Source organism: Berghia stephanieae, chromosome 2, assembly GCF_034508935.2.
Source record: "Berghia stephanieae isolate SIO BIC M18660-M18661 chromosome 2, UCSD_Bste_1.3, whole genome shotgun sequence".
NCBI lineage: Eukaryota > Metazoa > Mollusca > Gastropoda > Nudibranchia > Aeolidiidae > Berghia > Berghia stephanieae.
In genome coordinates this window covers 78,664,095-78,686,597 of record NC_088361.1, presented here as the reverse complement: position 1 = coordinate 78,686,597, position 22,503 = coordinate 78,664,095, and the positions used below count along the sequence as shown (strand labels likewise).

The 22,503-nt window shown below is 36.0% G+C and overlaps 1 protein-coding gene across 1 annotated transcript; it reads right to left on the bottom strand.

Moving 5' to 3' along the window:
- Positions 1 to 6,777: 6,777 nt before the first annotated feature.
- On the bottom strand, positions 6,778 to 22,134 carry LOC144965575 (NAD-dependent protein deacylase sirtuin-6-like). Its single transcript, XM_078901070.1, has 8 exons — positions 21,943 to 22,134; positions 19,523 to 19,675; positions 18,089 to 18,309; positions 17,101 to 17,208; positions 10,624 to 10,751; positions 10,171 to 10,256; positions 9,541 to 9,621; positions 6,778 to 7,435 (listed from the first exon to the last, which is right to left on the bottom strand). Exons 3-8 carry the CDS (start codon positions 18,291 to 18,293, stop codon positions 6,787 to 6,789), a joined length of 1,257 nt encoding a protein of 418 aa, XP_078757196.1. The 5' UTR covers positions 18,294 to 18,309; positions 19,523 to 19,675; positions 21,943 to 22,134; the 3' UTR covers positions 6,778 to 6,786.
- Between the last annotated feature and the right edge of the window lie 369 nt (positions 22,135 to 22,503).

Below are 22,503 nucleotides of genomic sequence, written 5' to 3'. Positions count from 1 at the left end.
ATTTAGAGGTTTCCAAGATGGCGGACAAAATGGGCGTGGTAAGACCCGCGGGACCAGTTTTTATTAACATTGACAAGACAAACAAAACATTGTAGTGTATTCCTCTTAGAGGGTTCTTGTGCGTGTGTCTGGATGAGACTTTTAGGTGATCTGAACTGAGTACACTGATAGTGTGCTCCTGGAATCTACATCTGTTCCCTATTTAGACCATTCCCCTTTGTCTTACTTTTTCTTATGTCATTTCAATTGTGAATCTAGAATGTTTTTTACTCTCCAATTTTCTTCCTTTTTACTGGCGCTGATATGACATAGATGTGTCACAAGCGCTGTAAAACCCTTTAAAACAAGTGAGTTAGATAAAATTCCTCATCCTCTTCCTCCTCCTCCTCCCACAAAAACACTACTACTACTACTACTACTACTACTACTACTACTACTACTACTACTACTACTACTACTACTACTATCACCACATAATATCACATTTTTCAAGATTTTGTGTTTACTTGCTTACACTTACATCTATACCTTGGTTTTTATTAATGTATATCAGCCAAGATTCGTCAAAAAAAGCTGCGTTCTCATTGATTTCAAAAGCTGCGTACTCATTGGTTCAAGCAGGAATCGTTTTTATAAACTTTGAGTACTCATACTCGGTATTTTTAGTATCAGATATCCACGAAAATCGCCAAAATGATGTCGTTATTCGGAGGTTTTATCAAAAAGTGCGTCGTTATCTGGAGGTTTTTTTTTTTTACTGATCTTAACGAGAAAAAAAATCGGGACCACGGGTCAATGTCGTTATCAGTATCAGGAGGTTGTCGCTATTCAGAGGTGTCGTAATCGGGAGGTTCCACTGTAAATGTTTTGCAAGCGCCATGAAACCCTTTTTCTGGATTGAGATTGCTTGGTGTTTTTTCCCTGGTTATGTCCGAAATCTTTAGCTGGGAGGGAGACTGTCAAATGTATAGTACCCTTTTAAAGAGATATTTTATTCCATTGTTAATCATCTCACTGTTATTGTTGTGTGGTCCTATCATTATTAGTTTTGGATGGTTGGCTAGGTGGTCTTCAGATTGGAAGGCACAGGGCTCGATTCCTACTCTGAGCAGCGTATAGTTGAATCCTTAGAAAAGCTCTCTACTCACATTCTCTCACCGTACTCAAGTGTACAATGAGTACATGGCTCTTAACAACGTTGTTTCTGTCCGAAATAATTGTATTAATGCCTAACCGGCGTTATATATCGTCCTACTTGTTGCTGTTGGCAAGGGACCCATTATAAAGCCCTTAGAGCGTGCTTAGTGGATACTGCGCTATTATAGTATAATAATATAGTGGTCAGAAGTAATTTTATTTTGTCGACCCCAGGAATGTCTTGGTGGATTTCGTTCCATGCCATGCAATAATCTTGTGAGTAGCATTATGTGTATAGTAACATGCTATGATAGGGACACGATATGATGGTGTATACATCTACTGATAATTTGCATAAGACATCTTTTTTTCCTTTAATATTCATTGTTAACCAGTAAAACTCTGAAAAAACCATGAATTCAAAAATTTGGCCAGAAAACTGGTCCTTCAAATATCGATCGATTTAAATGAATTCTTTTGGCAAAAACTCTCAAACCTGGGACCTCACATGGGTCCTTTAAATCGATGAATATGTGAAGGAAGAGTTTTCTGGCCAAATTTTTAAAAGTATGTTTTACTAGAGGTAGAAAGTTAATTGGTTAACAAAATACCATAGGAACCATCAGTTCAACGAGCAAAATGTAACTATTACGATCGGAACAATCGTATTCATTGTTTGACATATTTCAGCTGGTAATCTGTGTGCTCAACTGTTTTAAAATAAATGAAGTAACAAAATTCGACTTTTGCCTTTTGATCAAAGGTAAAATCAATAAGGACAATACAATGCTGATTTGTATTTTCAAATTATTCAATTTAAAAAATCAAATAACAGAAAGAAAAGAAAAAAAAAACATTAAACGTTCAAAGCATGACATCTATTATATATATACAGGGGCGTGGCTCTATTGGTTCAAATGGTGCCTGGCACCACATCCATGTTTTAAAAATGGATAACAGCATTTTAAAAAATATATAAAACTGAGAAATGGTATATATCGCCTTTTATCAACAGTGCGAAACAGACTCCCTTTCTGTCACAACGCCTTCTATCCACGCTTTTCTCCCGATTCACACAGTCCGTTGATGACTGTCAGCGACTGTGTACCATGACTGAGCGAGTGACTGGATTTCCTCACTCAAACGATTGCAAGGAGCGGATTTTTGCTGGCACCATTTAAGGCTATTACTATACTATATTTACACATTGAATACCTGAGAAAATGGCCCGAATTTTTACTATCTTCACATACGAGAAAAAAACCCGCCTCAGGTGCCGAGAAATTTTTTTTCCAACATTGTTGGACTGGGGAAAAATAGCTAATGTTGGTCATTTACGTCATAGTCATAGTATGGTAACTTCGACCATCTTTATTATTATCAAAATCACGATTATTAAGTTCATTTGTTTCTCTCTCTGTCGTGATTATTGTATATATTAATTTATTATTACTATTATCATTATTATTATTATTATTATTATCATTATCATCATCATCATCGTCATCATCATCATCATCATCATTATTATTATTATTATTGCTGCAAAAATTGATATGAAGGAATGTGAACGAGTTAAGTCAAACATTTCTTGATAGTGATGCTATATGCTAAATGCATGATCTTCGCGTGAATATGCGTGTTTGACTTTGTGTGTGTGTGTGTGTGTGTGTGTGCGCGCCCGCGTTCATCTCTCTCTCTCACACACACACAGATAGGTATATATATATATATATATATATATATATATATATATATATATATATATATATATACATATATATATATATATATATATATATATATATATATATATATATAGAGAGAGAGAGAGAGAGAGAGAGAGAGAGAGAGAGAGAGAGAGAGAGAGAGAGAGAGAGAGAGAGAGAGAGAGAGAGAGATCTTGCATGGTGTCGTGTTTGATTTCCGAAGTGGAATGGGGCTGTTTCATGACGTAACTACAGTACTCTTTTAATAGGCCATGGGCTGTTTACATTCTTACGCTTTGTAAGTTTTGAAATTACCCTTTGTTCGATTGACATTCAATGTCTGCATGTGTCCCTTTAGCCATTTCCCTCAGTGTCCAAACTCCAATCAATATATTCGTTCGTGATTTCTATAAACAAACTATTGAAAAGATTTGCAGGGATAGACACATCACCATGCAAATTTACTTTACAAGTATGTAAGGTTTTTTTTTCTTTCTTTTATATTTACAAATGTAGCATGTGTAAGTCATTTTCGTCTGGCATGACCTTATACTGTAAGCATGCCACGCCGCTGTATATATATATCATATCATCATATAATATATATATATATATATATATATATATATATATATATATATATAATATATATATATATATATATATATATATATATATATATATATATATATATATATATATATATATATATATATATATATATATATATATATATATATATATATATATATATATATATATATATATATTATATGATGTCTGTAATCTACCGCTAATCCCCTGCTACACATCATAATCATAATTCCTGAATCATAAAATATAAGGGACAAAACCCTGTTAAATTCTCATCATGTAAGATACAGTAGTTCAACTGTCAGTTGATGTTTGATACAAATGTAATAATTATCATTATCATGCAATTACCGATTCAAAATTTAGCTTTTTAAATTTTTTTTTATGGCACATTTTTCAACCTCATGGATGAGTTTGTTCAAAAGAGTGATACAAATTTGAGTAATTATTATTACAGTACAGTGTTCTTAATATTCCGCTTTTTTCAGCATCTCAGACATAAATTAAAGTCCCTAAAATATCATCTCGCTCGATCCCTTTCCCCTATCCTGTCGCCATCATCTTCTTATCCAAGATAACTACTCGTCTTCTGTCATTGTTTATGTCTGGACAGACCTCATAAAACTAGGAGTGTCTACAGAATTCATACAATTAAAACAGCTGTCAAATGTTGACATGAGACATGATAGCATTGATTTTTCCGTCCAAATACTATCCATCTATGAAATATTAAATCAAACTTGGAGACTGCTAAAACTGACCCCCCCCCCCCCCTCTCTCTTACTGAATCGGATGCAAACTTTTCCACATTCAAAAGGCAATGGATCTCAACCAACATCCCTGAATTAGCTACCATACAAATGTTGTTTTTTTTGTTTTTATTTTGAATGGTTTTACGGCGCTTGCAACACATTAAGGTCATATCAGCGCCAGTAAAAAGGAAGAAAATGTGATAGCAAAAAGTTCTACAATTACAATTAAAGCACCCAAGAAGTGGTAAGACAAAGGGGAATTGGTTCAAATAGGAAACAGGTGTAGATTCCAAGAGACACTATCAAAGTACTTAGTTTGAGATCACTAAAAGTCTCATCCAGACACAAGCACAGGTCCCCTCTCAGAGGAATACACTCAAATGTTTTACAAATCATATACAGTAGAATTACTTTAAACCGAAATTTTGGGGACCTTCTAAACCATTTCGGTTTAAAGACATTTTTGGTTTAAAGCAAGTTCCCGTTTTGCAATGTTTTTCAAGTGTAGTAACTATTTAAGAAATTTGCTCATTTAATCGTATCATGGGTTTCCCCTTAAATGTAGTTGTTGAATAAATGCCGTGTTCGTAACCATTACAATTTTTTTATTTAATTATTTTATTTTTTTTGGTGTGTTTTAAAAATATTTTTGGGGGTTTTTGTTTTCAATTCAAAATTGTTGAAAGAGTTGAGTTCAGGATGCCGTGTTTTTTTCGTATCTCCGTCTTGATCAACTTTTTTTTCATCGACTTCACATAGTATTTTGATTTTAAACTCCGTGTAAGCACAGTGCTTTCTTTTAGTAAAATGTAAAGCTAAATAAAATAAGATCGAAAGTTCTTGTGTGATAATTGATAATGAATGATGCGCAGCTACTCAGAGGTGAAGTGAAATGGAAATGAAAAGGCGTGTCAATGCCAAGTTGTTTACTACACCTCTCTTTTGTTGAAAAGCCATTGGGTTCAAAGGCCTAATTACATAGACCCCCCCCCCCCCCCTCTCACACACACACACATTCAATCAAAGTGGAAATGAAATGGCATGTCAATGGTAAGTTGTCTACCACCCCCCTCCTTATTGTCGTGTTGAAAATCCAGTCAGTTCCAAAGCATCAACACACGAGCGAGAACATCTCGCTTGCGTGATTCTACACCCCAACTCCCCCTCTTTCCTCATTTTTCGCCTGCGAGTCACCCGTTGTCTTCCTTTTCCAGTCTGCGATCGTGGTGCTGGCCAAACCCAAGTGCAGTGATTGAAGTGTTTGCCTACCCCCCACCCCTCACCCTCATCTTATACTTACGTTCTTTGTTTTAATATCGCCGGGCATTATTATGTGGGGCCACCTTCCCGAATTTTTGAAGAAAAATAGAGAGAGAAAAGGGGAAGGTGCTCTCAAGTTGTTTCGGTTTAAAGAAAGTCCTTCTTAGAAGTATTTAGGTTCATCGTAAGAATTAGTACAAAGATAATGAAGAAACTGGTACAATTTATTAAATTCTTTGCGGTTTAAGGTATTTTTCGGTTTAAAGTAATTTTACTCTATAATATAAAGAAACATAATACAGCGCATAGCAGAGAGATGATTTCCAAGGAAAAAAACAAGTAATCTCATTCCAAGACAAAGACAGAAAGCAAGTTGGAAAACAGATATAGGGGGATAGAAGACACAGTAGGTACCTCCCTGCCCACTATGGGAGGTCAGGAACCCCACCCAGCCATACAAATGTCAGTTGACTGTCAGTTGCAAAGAATGTAGCAACTTTGAACAGTGAAACTTTATTTTGCATAAAAAGACTGAAATAAGCTGATGAAAACGTTTTGTCTTCAATCTTTTGTAAAGGCAATAGACCAAATGGGTGTGATGGTATTATGTGGTACGAGAAAACTTAAAGGCATGTGACTACATTAAGATTTTCTTCTCTCAGATCCAGCAATGGCAACATTGTCCATCAATTTTAAAAAAGGAAAGTTTTTTTCCCCCAGTCAACAGTCGGATGTGACACCCTGAATTGCACAAAGAAGAAAGATATAAACTTGGTAAGGCACTAGAAGTGGCTGTTCAACCTTCACTTCACACTAGTTTAATTCACTTCGGACAGTCAAGTTGTGAAGCAATCAATGTATTAATGTGTTTAAAATGAGACTACTTAAAACTCCAACAAAGATACATGCATGCCACCCCCTTTCCCTCCACAAAAGGGTTACACTCAAATAATTACAAATTAATGATAAAATATCATCTATCATTATCATAATATGATCAGATGATTTATTAGATAAAAATATTTAAATTAAAAATACAAGTCTCCCTCTCAGAAAAAGACCTAAGGACAGGCGTCTTATTCTAAAACAAGAATAAAAAGCCATATGGAAAGTACAATATAGAAAGGGGTATAGAAGAGACAGCAGAGATGGACCTATGTCTAATATCTCCACCCCAAAGATCCAGGGAATGTGTGTGTGTGTGTGTGGGAGGGGGGGGGGGGGGGGGGGGGGGAGAGAGCATTACTTGCTCTCATGAACTAATAAGAGATCTATAGTATACAATGCAAAATGAGGGGGAAGAATTCACAGTAAAGGATCTCAGATGTTATTTGTTATAATTCTTTATTGTTTTCTTCTTTAATGCAATTAAAAATTCCGTCTACATCTTTGTCATTTTCCAACGTAAGAGCAGGAGATAAATGAGACTTTTCTGAGAGCAATAATATTTTGTTGTCGATTTCATCTTCTTTAACCTCTTTGGCATTAGTTTCTGAGGACTTCTTTGTAATACAATATTTCAACTCAACTTTCACATCCTCTTTGCTGTTTGAAGTAATTGTTGAATCCAAAGCATTATCTCTGTCATCTTCTTTTTCTAATTTCAGTTTCTTTTTTGGAATATCATCAGGATTTTGCGAATCCATTTCACTCAAATACTCCCGAAAGTTTTCAGTGTAATTATTTATTAGTATATCATCTGCGTCTGTATTCACCATTGTCTTTACACTAATAGAATAAATGGAATAAAGAGAAACAGACGGGCATATGAATGTTGGTATGACAATATCCAGAGCACTGCATAAATATTTCATGACATCATCAACATATGTCGATATCTTCAAGTCACACTTCTTATCATGTTTGGTTGGCTGGAGGTTGACAATTACTACTTTTCCTTTATTCTTTTTTGTAAGCAAAGGAATGTTTCCACTTGGGACGATTTGCAATGAAGTTCCGAGGCATATGCTGAGATCACTCTTTCTGTGGATGGAGAAAATAATCATTTTAAAACATTACAAATGATCTAATACAATAAACAACATGTGATGAATAAGTGGCAACATGGAGATGACTTACTCAAAACTGCCATTAAAGGATTTTTATTAAAGAGCAATAGTAGGACCCCAAAAAGAGACCCATGAAACCCACAGAAACATCTGTCATCTTAGATTGACATGAAGATTTTCTATGCACTTTCTTATTAAGACAAATATTCTTTCCGGTGAAATTTGAAAAAGTGGGCTTCCCATTTCTTCGTTTATTTTCTATTTCATTGTAATTTCTAGATTAAATATTTTCTCTTAATTCATAACATTCTTATGTAAAGATTGATCAAATATAAATATTGCTTAAATTCAATATCACTTCTTCTGAATGGGTATAAGGGTCTTTAATTTTTATAAAAAACATCCAGGAGAAAACCTTCCAAAGAAGAAATATTTTCGTCAACGTAAAAGAATGGATTAGAAAAAGTTTCTTCTCTACCTTTATCTGTTTCTCCCTTTTTAACATTTTTATCTTAAATTTTCTATTACTTTTAGATCCCAATTCAAAAGTCATTTTTCTTGTGCTTCATCTTTCTGGACCTCATTGTCCTGCACATCACTCCTTACATCGTCTTTGTGGGCCTCATCCTTCTGCACGACGTCACTCTCCACATCCTTTCACATCATCTTTCTTTTGCTCATTCTGTACATTGCTTTTAACTTCATTTTTCTGGGGCCTATCCGAGCAATCGTCATTTACTTCTTTTTGGGGCTCAATCTTCTGTACCTTATCACTCTTTTCACTTTCTTTTGCCTCGTTCTTCAAATTTTCTTCAAGGGATTCATCACATTTAACATTTTCCTGAGATCCGGCTTTCTTCTCCTTGGGTTCATCTTTGCTGACCACACTCTTTGCATCATCCGTGTAGTAATTGGTATTTATTTTTTTGGGAAGAGGGGCCATGTGATCAAATCTTCTCTGGGTTTTCATCACTTGTAGTCGACAAGTCCTTGGACTGACGAACAGTCCTGGGACTGTTCAATGTCCTATACTGCCTCATCTCCCTTGTACATGGAGTTATCGACCTGCCCATTAGTGTTGACGTGTTCAAGAGCATCTTTTCCATATTAGATTTTGATACATCGTTCACTTTTCTTGGAGAGGCCTTCTCATTGGAGACGATGACTGCTTGGCTGATATGAGACATTGTGGAATCATGGCTATGTATGGAGAGAAAGGACTGCTGCTACTCAAAAGATGTTAGTCCGAGGACGGTATCACACAAATGAGAAAGAATATGCAATGAGTAATTTCAAATATTATATTGTTCCTTCTCTGTTTAAGGGCATTTAAGGAACACTTGGTCAATTTTAAAACCCTATTACTGATATATTATGATATGATATGATAAATGTATTAAGACTACCTCCATTAAAAAAAATTAAATTAAATTGATTTCTTTTACTACAAATCAACATTTCCACAAGACAGGACAAAATTAAACATCTCAATCAACACAATCCGTTGACCACCTATATAAATCGCACTTGCACTCTTAAATCATACGGAATGATGTGTCAGTAGCTAATCATTCATATATGCTATGTGTAGCATAGTGTGTAAAAAGCATTGCTCAAGGAAACAACTTCAAATCAAGTACTCAAAGGGTGGTAGCTTAATCAAGACACTCTGAATCAATATGTTGAATGCTCACTTGTCTATGTAATGAATTTAAAATGGTTGTCCAGGATGTTGGGGCCTTAGCATTACTGATTTTCGTCATGTAACAAAGACACATGATATTTATTATGGTCAATGTCCAGATGGGTGACAATAATCACAAAATTATGGATCCAGTATTCTATACTTTACAAGTGTAACAGTAACACGCCTCAAACCAGATATAAAAATATACACAGTTATGTACATCAACAGGGAAACTGCATGGGATGGAAATTTTGATCATTACGACTTGCTGAGGGAATAAAGGAAGCACCATGAAGTCCCTTGAGCATGGTGAAACTCTATAAATGTGGTAAATAAAACTGCACACACTCACACACACATATACATTTAATTATCTTAAAATATATTCATACTTGCTGTGTTCTTCTGCTAATTCAAGATCTTCTTCAGGTAAACTGTCCTCCCAGTCTAATATCGTATCTACTAGCTTCCCCCTGTTTGATAATGATAATAATAATAATAACAATAATAATAATAATAATAATAATAATAATAATAATAATAATAATAATAATAATAATAATAATAATAATAAAATAACAATAACAAACCTGCCTAATTAAAAAATTTTAAATTCGTAATTTTTAGGAGACAAAAATTGTGGTCGCTATAGTTAACTATAAAAAAATCAACAATTTAATCTCATAAGGATAAAATGACACATCCTTTGAATTAAGTAGTCTGTCATCAACTTTTATTTTCAATAAGTATTAATGACTTACGAGATGCTCATAAAGTTCGGAAATTGGAGCCAAAATTTCGTAAATTTACAAATTTTTTCGTAAAAGTAAGTAGGATAATAATAATAATAATAATAATAATAATAATAATAATATGAATGAAAATAATAATAATATTTTGCAAGTTATCTGCCTTCTAACATAGCAGAGAGTAGCTCTCGTGGGTCAATGGAAGTCTAAACAAAATTTTGTAGTATAAAGACAGCAGATTTGAACAAAAGATAGTAAATTGACAGTTCCTACCTACAAGTACCCCTTGCTTTACTCTGTTTGCAGGAGTTACCCGTCAGATTTTTTGCCATTGTTGGTACACAAGACTGCCGTATATACTGAGGAGGAAGGATGCAAGTATAAAATTATCGTCTAGTCATCACTACAGAAATTGGGATAAACTTCAGCTCCATGAACCTTATGAATCTAAAGAATAGACTTGTTAATTATGTTATTATAGTCCTTTCTTTCACTCATAACATCGAAATCAATTTGCAAAGTCCAAACTTAAATGAACATTTTTTAATGACTCATTCAAGTTACACTGGGTCAGTTATCAAGGATTGTAGTATGTAAGGCCCATCAATTGATGGATATATTTTTGCAATTTAACAAATTAATACATTTTAAAATATCGTAATGAAAAATATATTTTAATGGCTTGAAACTGACATGTTATAAAATTATTGTACTTATTCACCATACCTTGTGTCCACATTTGTTGCATTCTTCAACAAACATATTTCCATGGAGCTCAGAGAGTCTATTGTAAGGGAAACCAGATCTTACATGCAAACCATCTATATTCTGGCTTACAATATACTTGGCGATTCCTGTTTTGTAGAAAAAAAACAAGTATTCTTCATTAATAATCTTGAACTAATACTGGAACCTCTTCAGAAGTACAACAAAGTAAAAAATTTTAAAAAGAATATTGAACGAGATTACTGTGTTGAGTATTTTAGAAAAAAAGGGAAGGAGGAAAACATGGGTGGATTCTGTAAAGCCTCATAATAATGAGGTGTAGCGTTTGGTACGCCTTGTCTAATTCAGAGGTGGAATAAGGTTCCCCTTTGTGTGTGCTATAATAAGAAGACAAAGCCAACATGTTGCATTGTTGATTACACACTCAGTATACAACATCTTTACCAATGAATCCGCCACCTAGTAAGAAGCACTCCTCACTATCTCCTTTGCACCTCTCTTTTCAACCAATTTCCCCCACCCCTAATTGATTGTTTGATTATAACTTATCTTAGTAACAGCCACACCTATGGTACTGGTACACATTGTGATATACAGTCAACCCTACCATAACCCAACCGTCTATTAGCTGTCCCTCCAGGAAAATGACATTTTACCCCCCAAATTAAGCCACAAAAATTCCGAAACAGGTTAAATTATGCTACAAGTTATGCCAGAAACGACAAATTAAGCATTCAAAAAATGAGAAGATTTGTTGTGATGCTGATTAAATGTGTACCTATTTATCCATATAAATTTTGAACGAAAGAGCAATAATAAATTATTACAATAAACAAGCAAACAATATACAAATTTAAAAGCAAGAAGAAGGAGAAGAAAAAAACCAGACTACATCAGAGACCTCAACACAAATCACCGAAAGCTGCTAAAATTGTCGCAAATGACACCTGAATACAAAAAAAATAAAATGCACTTGAAGTTATGCAAGTTATTATTATTAGCATCAAAGATAAATACTGTTAGGTATCATCAACATTATCATTCATATAAAATTTATAAAGAACCTAATTAAAAAAAATAAATTAATCCATTTCTCTTTACCTCACAATGTTATCGGGCCTATCATTGTATAGTATAAAAAATGTTTTGTTTGTCTCTTATTGTCTAACAAAAAAACCCCCCAAAAAACAGCGTTTCTTTACACTGCCATAAAGGGATCACACCAAATAAATTAACCTCAATGTTCTTAAATTTTCTAAACCTTAATGATATTTCACACTTAAGTCATTACCAAGCCCAGCATATTATCACATAAGGTAAGTTTTGATCTACTTTTTGACTTTGCACCCCAGGCCTACATCTTCCTTTCACAGAACGGCCAATTTTTAATGTAGAAACTTAAAATTTGATGTCTTTTTCTAGCTTGACCCCCCCCCCCCCCCCCCCACGATCTGTTCTAATTTAGTTTACCTGGTGTAAATAGTTTGACCATTACAAACGGGTAATGTAAACCAGGGTAAATTTTCCATTTTGTGGACAAAAAAGATCTATTATATTATGATGTTGTGAGTAGTTTACCTAAATGCACAGCATAAATACTCATGCCCATCATCACATAGTCAAGGCTTTGGCATCTGTCAATCACATGTCATGCGCGAAGTCGATCATGAAATCGCTCCCTGACTCAAAATTTTTCTAATATACATCAATAAAAATCTATTTCTAATCCCAACAATTATTGGAAACATAGCTCTTGGTTTCAAATCTATTGTAAATTTGATGCTGATCAATACAAGGACCTGAAGTCAAAACAACGAAAATCCGGAAAAATTGTCCACTTATTTATACTGCCATTCCCTCAATCACCGATTGCTCAGGAAAATATTGGACCAGCCAGATATTCGAGTGACCGTCAGTCACCACTCAGTTATTACACCACACATGCTGGGATTTCGCTATGATTCTCTGTACCAGTGCCTTGCCCCAAATCATAAGGTGTTTAGAAAAATTCATCAAAGATTCCCCATATTAAAGAAAATAAGGCGAAATATGTGGCAAAGACTTTTTTTCCTTAAAATCAAAAATACGGCAAAGACGTTTTTCCTTAAAATATAAAAAAGACGAAATATGCGGCAAAGACATGTGGAAGGCAAAATTACGCGGCCGCATATATGAGGATGCGGTGGCATTTTCTTGGAGGGACAGGATAAGACAGAAAGACTACTATCCCTGTTCCCATTTGACAAATATCCCTGTGTACAATAGAAATTTTTCCATTCAGCTCTGTATTATTGATCAATATATAAATGCTAAAATCTTAAGTTTGTCTTTTAAAGCATTTTCTCAAGACAACGGGACTTTAATTCCTGACATCAGATCCAAAATTCCACACCTCTAAGTTGAGCCTGTCTAAGCCAGTAGTAAGCAAATAAAGTTTATATTTCCCTTTTTTTTTTTTTTTTTTGATGTTGTGTTGGTGGTTGCAGTAGTAGTAGTACTGGTAGTAGTAGTAGTGATGATGACGATATGATAATGGCTGTTGTAGTAGTTAGTGGTAGTGATGATGTGGTGGTGGTGGTTGTAGTTGTGGCAGTAGTTGTAGTAGTAGTGTTGGTGGTTGCAAGATTAATGATGATGTGGTGGTGGTGGTTGTAGTAGTAGTGGTAGTGATGATGATGTGGTGGTGGTGGTTGTAGTAGTAGTGGTAATGATAATGATGTGGCGGTGGTGGTTGAAGTAGTAGTGGTAGTGGTGGTGGCTGTAGTAGTAGTGGTCGTGATAAAGATGTGGTAGTGGTGGTTTATTTTTTTTTAAGTCTCCCCCCTCCCAAACCCCCTACTAGAACATTATAAAAAAAAAGAATACTGGGGATGTAGGAGCTTTCGGAAGGCCTCCCAGAGAGAGAGAGAGTATACAAATTTCCAACACGATGGAAGGCCTCCCGGAGAGAGAGAGAGAGAGAGTATACAAATTTCCAACACGATAGAAGGCCTCCCAGAGAGAGAGAGAGTATACAAATTTCCAACACGATTCCCATATCTCAAGCCCATCCAGTCTAAATTCTAAATACATGACATGTATGTTCCAGTACCACTAAAAGTAGTCACGAGAGAGATGATGATGATTGGGTGAGAATATCGAAAAGGGGTGGCGGCTAGACTAACCCTACCTGTTGGTTAATACAGGCGTGTGAAAAGCGAGAAGGTGCCACTACCTCTATTCTCACCCAGGATGAGACTACCCACTCCCTTAACTATAACACAGAGAGAGAGAGAGAGAGAGAGAGAGAGAGTGCTGAAAGTGCATGCAGTGATAAGTAGAGCAACATGAAATTGAAAAACTATCCAGGCTAAAGTTTGAGGTCAAAGTATTTGTGATTAGCTATTATTGGCAAGTACAGGAAGGTGAACATGAAAATTAATCCAGTGAGCACAATGAATTTGATTTGTGTATGTGTGTGTGTGTCTGTGTGAAGAGAGAGAGAGAGAGAGAGAGAGAGAGAGAGAGAGAGAGAGAGAGAGAGAGAGAGAGAGAGAGAGAGAGAGAGAGAGAGAGAGAGAGAGAGAGTGCGCTGAAAGTGCATGTAGTGATAAGTAGAGCAACATGAAATTGAAAAACAAACGAGGCTAAAGTTAGAGGTCAAAGTATCTGTGATTAGCTATTATTGGCAAGTACAGGAAGGTGAACATGGAAATTAATCCAGTGAGCGCAATGAATTTGATTTGTGTGTGTGTGCGTGTGTGAGAGAGAGAGAGAGAGAGAGAGAGAGAGAGAGAGAGAGAGAGAGAGAGAGAGAGAGAGAGAGAGAGAGAGAGAGAGAGAGAGAGAGAGAGAGAGAGAGAGAGAGAGAGAGAGAGAGAGAGAGAGAGAGAGAGAGAGAGAGAGAGAGAAGAGAGAGAGAGAGAGAGAGAGAGAGAGAGAGAGAGAGAGAGAGAGAGAGAGAGAGAGAGAGAGAGAGAGGAGGAGAGAGAGAGAGAGAGAGAGAGAGAGAGAGAGAGAGAGAGGGGAGAGAGAGAGAGAGAGAGAGAGAGAGAGAGAGAGAGAGAGAGAGGGGGGGGGAGGAGAGAGAGAGAGAAAGAGAGAGAGAGAGAGAGAGAGAGAGAGAGAGAGAGAGAGAGAGAGAGAGAGAGAGAGAGAGAGAGAGAGAGAGAGAGAGAGGAGAGGAGAGAGAGAGAGAGAGAGAGAGAGAGAGAGAGAGAGAGAGAGAGAGAGAGAGAGAGAGATATTTGAGCTAAATTTGTTTGCCGGGTTTTTACGGCGGTAGTTGTTGTAATAGTGGTGGTAGGGATGGTGATGTGGTGGTTGTTGCAGTAATGATGGTCGGGATGGTGATGTGGTGGTTGTAGCAGTTTTGGTAGGGACGGTGATGTGGTGGTTGTTGCAGTAGTAGTGAAGATGATGTGGTGGTGGTTGTAGTAGGAGTGGTAGTGATAATGGTGTGGTGGTGGTGGAGGTTGTAGTAGTAGTGGTAATGAAGATGATGTGGTGGTGGTGGTTGTAGTAGTAGTGGTAATGAAGATGATGTGGTGGTGGTGGTTGTAGTAGTAGTGGTAGTGATGATAGTATGGTGGTGGTGGTTGTAGAAGTAGTGGTAGTGATGATGATGTGGTGGTGACGGATGTTGCTGTAGTGGTAATGTTGATGTGTTGGTGGTGGTTGTAGTGGTAATGATGATGATGTGGTGGTGGTTGTAGTAATGGTGATGATGATGTGGTGGTGATGGTGGTTGTGGTTGTAGTAGTAGCAGTGGTGATGATGATGATGATGATGATGTGGTGGTGGTGGTTGTAATGAAGATGATGTGGTGGTGGTGGTTGTATTAGAAGTGACTAGAAAGTGGGGGGGGGGGGGGGGGGGGGGGGTTATCCTTGGAACAATTTAACCTCACTGGAATTTGACAGAAGTTGGCCGTATCCTGGAATTTTTTGCTCCAGACCGGATTTTCTTCCGGTGAAACCGGAGTTTTGGCATCACTGCAAACAGTTTAAGCCTTGTGAATAACAAAACGTGGTCAATGCAAGATGCAACCTTCTGGATGTTGCAGATGCAAAACATGCCCACATTTCTTCGTGGAAAACTCCATCAATTTCCCAGAAAGAGTGTGGGGCATCCGCATGCCTTCATCTGTACCAATTGCAATTGGATTTACACAATCATCTGCAAACGTTGCTACAAGACATACGAGGAGGAAACTGGCAAGAGATTAAGCTACACCTTTGAACAACATCTGCAGTCCATTAAAAACGACAAGGACAAACCTGTCGCACATCACTTCAATGGGTCCAATCACAGAGGATTGCATGACATCAAAATCACTGTCCTTCAGTTATGCCACACCACTAAACAACATAGAAAATATAGAGAGGCAGAACTTATATTAAACTTAACACCCCTCACCTCACGGCATGAACTCAAGACTGAACCTCTTTTAAATATTATACAACCTTTATCTCTAGTCCCACTGACTCCCTCGGCCATCCATTGTCTATTCCTCATATTACACACGACGAATATTATGACAGCTACTACTACTATTCATACCGCTAAAACTACCACTACAGCTGTCACTAATAATAATACTTATACCACTATTCCTAACATTTTGTAAAACATTACAATTTCCATTTTATCAATGTTTTAACTATAGACTATACTCTATTTTATTTTACATTCTATACTGCACGACACATCTTTGCCCCTTTTAAATACTGTTATCAATTGCACACCTTTTATTCATATTCATTATAATATTCTAATTCATGCTTCCTTACAAAGGAGCATTCAATTTCCTATCTCATCATTGTTTTTGTTTATTCACCTTAATTACGATATTCTCACTTCTCTGATTCGTCCTTCGTGTTTTATTCATCAAGTCTTGTTGATAAAGGGGAAACCTGAAACATCCACATTCTCTGTCTTCGTTCATAAATTGAAGCTTACATTTCATTACTTATCGTTATTTTTCCCTTCGAGCTTCAGGCACCAACATTTTCACTCTGGCTTAATATGACAATCGCAAGAAATAAAGTAACATTGATTTTGAGCTTTAAAAAAAAAAAAGTCAATTGCATAAATTATGCTGAGATGAATACAGTTAAACCTGGCTATGACATGAACATTAGAACAAGTAAAGACTTGACATAAAATCATTGATCATACTACTAAATCTATCTCAGTCAACATTCACATATTAACAGGTCTGATGACAGAACTCAATTAGGCTTGATTTTACATTGTGTTGTTGAATAGGACAATATTTTGCATTGGGTTGAGAGTATTTCCATTACAACAATGATCACACTACAATTTGGGTTTTTTTCAGAAACTGCAAATAAGTTCACATCGATCCAAGTCCAAGACATGCAAATTATTAAAGTTTTATTATTCTAGTCTTCACCCATTGAATAAACATTATTAACCAATATGAGCATTTAGGTATTTTTAATTTCAATTATCAAAATATTTCAGATATCTTGCCTTTCCTCTCTAAAGCGACAAGAGCCATGTGAGTCAGCGTAGGTTTAGCAGATTCAAATCTTATACTAGTTTCAGGACTTTCTCCTTTCTCTTCCAGAGTCCACACTCCTGAAAAGAAAAACAAAATGAAGCTTTTTAGTTGATAGCAATGCAGATCATTCTGAAATGAGGTCATGGCCAAGACAGTGACGGGGACAGTTTATTCCCAGGTAAGTCAATGTCTAGAGCCCCGAATAAGACATAAGTTGACACCCGAACGAACAACCTTCACCAACTCCGATTAATAACAGCTTTGTCCTGTTTTTCTGAAAAATGACAAAAAGGGCAATGTCTTAGAGTTCTCTCTCTTCTTGTTTATAGATGTCATCAATATTAAGAGAAAACTTGCTCATCTTCATCTCTTCAGAAGCTCATAATTCATTGTTTTTGCAACTCCACATTTGAACTTATATGCAGCTGTTGTCCAATCAAAACAGACTCTCTTAAGGGCGTCCTAATCTTTGTCCAATTTTCTAGCCAGGTAAATGATGAACTAAATCAACATTGCCTCTTGATTTTTCTATCTATCATCCAGAAGAACATGCTTATCTGAATCAAATGTACTGAGGTCTTGATTTTCTAACAGAGGATGAAGACCCATAGGCCCTGCCCAAGTATTCTTTTAGATTCCGTGGATTAAAAGAAGTATTCTAGTCACTCAAATGTAATAAGCTACCCCATTTCACCCTACTCTTGAAGATGTGAAAAACTCAGGAAAAAAATGCAATTCAAAGAATTCGTGAGATACAAAGCTACCCTTGTTGGTTAAAGACTTGATAAAAATAAATCTAGTGATTTGTGAAGATTACCCAAGTTTCAACACATGTCACAGAGAAGTTTCTTACTGCTATCAATTGAGAATTTTGTTTTGCTTTTGTTTTTTTCAATCTCTGATTTCTTCCCTCTGGAGACTTTTAATCTAATACAAAATAAGGGTTAAAGGATTTACCTTTCGGGCCTCTGAAATCTGGAATCCCAGCTGATGTGCTTATACCAGCTCCAGTATGGAAAACTATGTGCTTGCTTTTCTTCACAAGGGTTACAAGTTGCTCTAATTTTTCCAGCAACACGTCTGGAGAATCAAATTTCTCTGGCAGACCACAGCGTCCCTTATGATCATATGGAGACAAGCCTGATGCATAGTTGACTGACATTTTTCTTGTTCTTCACCTGAAAATAAGATAAGAGGGAAGATGGAGTCAAATGATTTGTCATTTGTGTAGTGCTCATTTCCCAAACTAATCATAGAGTCGGAATTCCTCTCTCTCAACTCCTTCCAGCCATGGAATTTAAAAAAGAGATTCCAAATTTTCCTATGAAATAAAATGATAAGAATAGTTGATTCGTGCAAAGAATCATGACATACTTTTTTACTCCTAAAATATCCAGAATAATTGTTGTAACACATGAAATCACTCAAAACATAATTTACATTGTAATTTCAATAAATGGGGAATGCCCCCTCAAAAGCAAACAAACAACCACATCATTAATTGTACTCACTTGAGAGGGCGTTTTGGGGTAACAATTAGGGAGATTGGCTAAAAAGTAAGCGATTGCATATATATTTTCCTTCATGCAACATAATGGTCTTTTAGTAGTAAACTATAATAGTAGTTATAGCAAAATGAACCTCTAAATATCGGAGAATTCCTACCTCTTTACTTTGACAAGATATACACACACTAAAATCGTTATAAAAGCTTGCTTGAAAAAAAATAAAAATTGAATCAGATCAATATTTTAAAAAAAAAGAGAGATTGAATTTATATTTCATAAATTAATAAAGGGAAATAATCATTGTAATGTTTAATCAATATAAGCAATTGATTTTCTGATTGAATAACTTCCATTCAAAGATGTTGCTTTAATTTTATTTTTAATCAATACAATATTTGTAACAAATAGTGAAAGTATCAATACTGTCTGAGAACACTAAAAGTATATTCGAGGCTAATATGCATATTTTATGCAAATCTCCAATACATTATGAATGGTTTTAGTTAAAAACAGGCGTCATTTAAACAACCTGAATTTTTTTAATTGTTGAAAATCATTTATGATAGAGAGGCATAGTTCCAATTAAATAGCTACATAGTGCTGATTTAAACCCTGTCCATCATCTCTCGCTGGACATCAATAATAATAATAACAATAATAGTAGTAGAAATAGTAATAATAATACATTAGGCTCATATGCCTTGATTACCACAAATTAGCCAAAAATTACAAAGTACGGATTTTGAACTGGACTTACGGACTCTCAGGAAGTCAAAGGAAGTTAAATACGGAACAAATCCGTTTTTAACGGAACGTTTGGCAGCTATGAAAATATGAAGATTAATGGATACTGAAACAAAATTTTTAATAGTGATGATCTCACCTGATTACTGCAATGCTATGCTCTTACTCTTAGGCGCTCCAAGTAATTTAACTGATAGAATGTAAATAGTTCAATATAGGGTGGCTAGATTAGTGATCCTCTCCGAGCCTACAGAGCATATCAGGCCCATCCTTGTGTCTTTCCACTGGCTTCCTGTTAAAGAGAGAGAGGAGTTCATCAAAATTGCTAAAATGGTGCTCAAATGCATACATGATACCTTTTTTGCTGTCTTTTCTCTCTCATACACCAGCTAGACTACTCCAAAAAACGACAGATTAGTGTTCCCATATTAACTTTCGCTGAAAAGACTTTCTCTGTCAGGGCTCCAAAATATGGAACAAGTTGGACAAAGAAATCAAATGCCTTTGTGGTCAGTAATTAAAAAAAACTCGGAAACATTCCTTTTCAGGCTGTTTTTTTTTAGTAGTAATTGTACATGAGTTTTGAGTGACCTATTGTCTCTGAATGTGTAATGCCATTGAGGATTTTGAACACTGAATAAATTACATTAAGACTTGGAGTTTGGATGTTAATTCAGTAACGACTCCATAATATGAACAACTCCTTTACCAGTATTTTGTCACTATCACAAAGACATTTGGAAAGAAGTATCAGTACCCAATGAATGGGACAATTAAATATAACTAGAGCTTTTATATAGCGCAATATCCACTAAATGTGCTCAAAGCATTTTACAAAGGGTCCCCCACCAGGCGATAATACAGGTTTTCGGACAGAGACAAAGCTGTTGAGAGAATGTGAGTAAAGAGTCTTTTCCAAGGACTAACTATGCGCTGAGTAAGGCTCGAATCCAGGACTCTCCGATCTGAAAGCGAGTGTCATACCACAAGACTACATAGCCGCACATAAAAAAGAAAAAATCAGTCCCCAGATGACCTCTCTGGATACTGGAGACATTGGGATTGTGGAGTACCAGATACCTGACTGTATATATGCTTGACGAGGAGTTTGGATGTTAATGGACTTTAACAAGTGTTTGTTCATCCTTTCTCATGTTATAGTCTGTCATAACAACACTTGCATTAGGAGGTAAGGTAAAATAAGGTTATCACTGACATATTATTCAGCAAATTATGATTAACTACCTCATGCTTTTAACTTTCCAATGGGATGGAGACGAGAGAAATTGGGATAGCACTCATATTTTTGTGGTGAAACAGTAACAATTGCTTCCCCTTGAGCTGGTCGCTAATAAAATAATCAAATATTTCTTTTTGTCAAATTCAAATTAAGACCAAGCTTCCAATAACAGATGGAAGGTTTTTTTTTTGAGGGTTGTATATTAACTGTAAAGTTATAAATATGGCGATTGTTATTCTGCACTCAAGAATGCAGCACACAATCATTAGTGTGCAAATATAAATATGCATAACACTTTAAACCTCAAATTCATCGATATCTATGTAAAAACAGTGATGAGTACTTAACTGCTAATGTGCGCACCTAGGTAATCAGCAATACAGCCCATCATTCACCGGACAAAAAAAAAAAAAACAACACATTTTTCCCCGATAAATGGGCAAAAATGTGGGGTAGTGTATAAAAAGAATCGGTATAATGAAGAAGAGGGGAGGCCTTCCGAAAGCTCCTACATCCCCATTATTCTTTTTTAAAAAAGAATGTTCTAGTAGGGGGGAAGGCCTCACAAGAAGAGAATAACCAGTGTTGAAAGAAGTCATTGCTTCTTGTAAACCCACTGACTCAGATTGTTCCGATCACAACACAAAAGAATTTATGTAACGCCGCGGCGTTCAATTCTGTGATTGCCACAAAGACATTTCACTCTGTACCTAAACCTGAAGTTTTTCAGTCCACCTGGTAGTCACTGGAATAAAAAAGAAGCAAAGCAAAAACAATCACCTATCTTTCCACGTCTCCCAACTTAACTATGGTTACTATTATTACATTGAACATTAATTTCCGCTTAAATTATTACAGAATATCATACCATGCTCAACTATCTAGATAGATGTGTAACTAGAGACCTCTGCCTCTACCTAAAAATCACAGGCCTAATATAATTGATCGAAATTTAAGACGTTGTCATTGTTGAATAATTTGATGAATCTCAAACTCAGACAGGATCAAGTGGTGGTAGCCGAGGCAACTCTCTCTCTCTCTCTCTCTCTCTCTCTCTCTCTCTCTCTCTCTCTCTCTCTCTCTCGACAATCGTCGTGAAAGTAAAAGGCTTTATTACTCCACCTGTCCCCTGCATAGATCACACTGCAGCTCATGCAGTTTAATTAAAATCTAGATCTAGATAATCTTTTCAATCAATAGTCAATAGCCCTTTTTAATCAAAATACCTAATAAATTAATAAAATAGCCCAATACAGATTCTTTTCTTTATGACCATCAGTTCGTTTTTTCACAAGAGATGGGGGAGGAGATGTACATACCTAACTTTAAATCTTGTAAATAAGGCCTGTGAGACTCAGAATCATTGTAAACCAATACCAAGAAACAAGGCAAACATTTCCCCAACACACTACAAAGCTATCGAGTGCTGAGTGCGTCACATTCATGCGTACACACTCGCAGGCGTATTGTCAGTTAGTTGTGTAAAAAGTTAACAGTAGCCTCCAGCGCCCACAGGGTTGCAGGCAACAGGCGAAATGTTAACAATTTTTTCGATTGCCTCTCTTCGACTGACTCGTCTCAGTCGTCACGCAGTGCCGTGAGGTTAAAAGTATGGAGGCCCGTTTCCATAGAATATCCCTTTTATTGATACAAGGTATATGATTTTGTCTCTACTTCATTGATGAGATTACAATTTATTGACAATTTTGTGATGATGAAATTCAAACAGTAGCTATCAGAAAATGGCTTTTTACATTCAAGTTTCATAAGTTTACTCTTCCCAACAGTTTAGAAAATGACAATTTTGGTAAACGGCTTACCATACTTACACAATAGCTGCCCGCTCTCCATTTTTATCCTGTGACTGCTAACAAATTTCG

What these genes read in the sequence shown, in the direction of transcription:
- LOC144965575 (XM_078901070.1), bottom strand. Translation starts at nt 18,293, where the DNA reads ATGTCAGTCAACTATGCATCAGGCTTGTCTCCATATGATCATAAGGGA. An exon ending in TGTCGCTTTAGAGAGGAAAG is followed by an intron (nt 10,752 to 17,100) that starts GCAAGATATCTG and finishes TCTACAAAACAG; the next exon opens with GAATCGCCAAGTATATTGTA. An exon ending in GCAACAAATGTGGACACAAG is followed by an intron (nt 10,257 to 10,623) that starts GTATGGTGAATA and finishes CTTCCTCCTCAG; the next exon opens with TATATACGGCAGTCTTGTGT.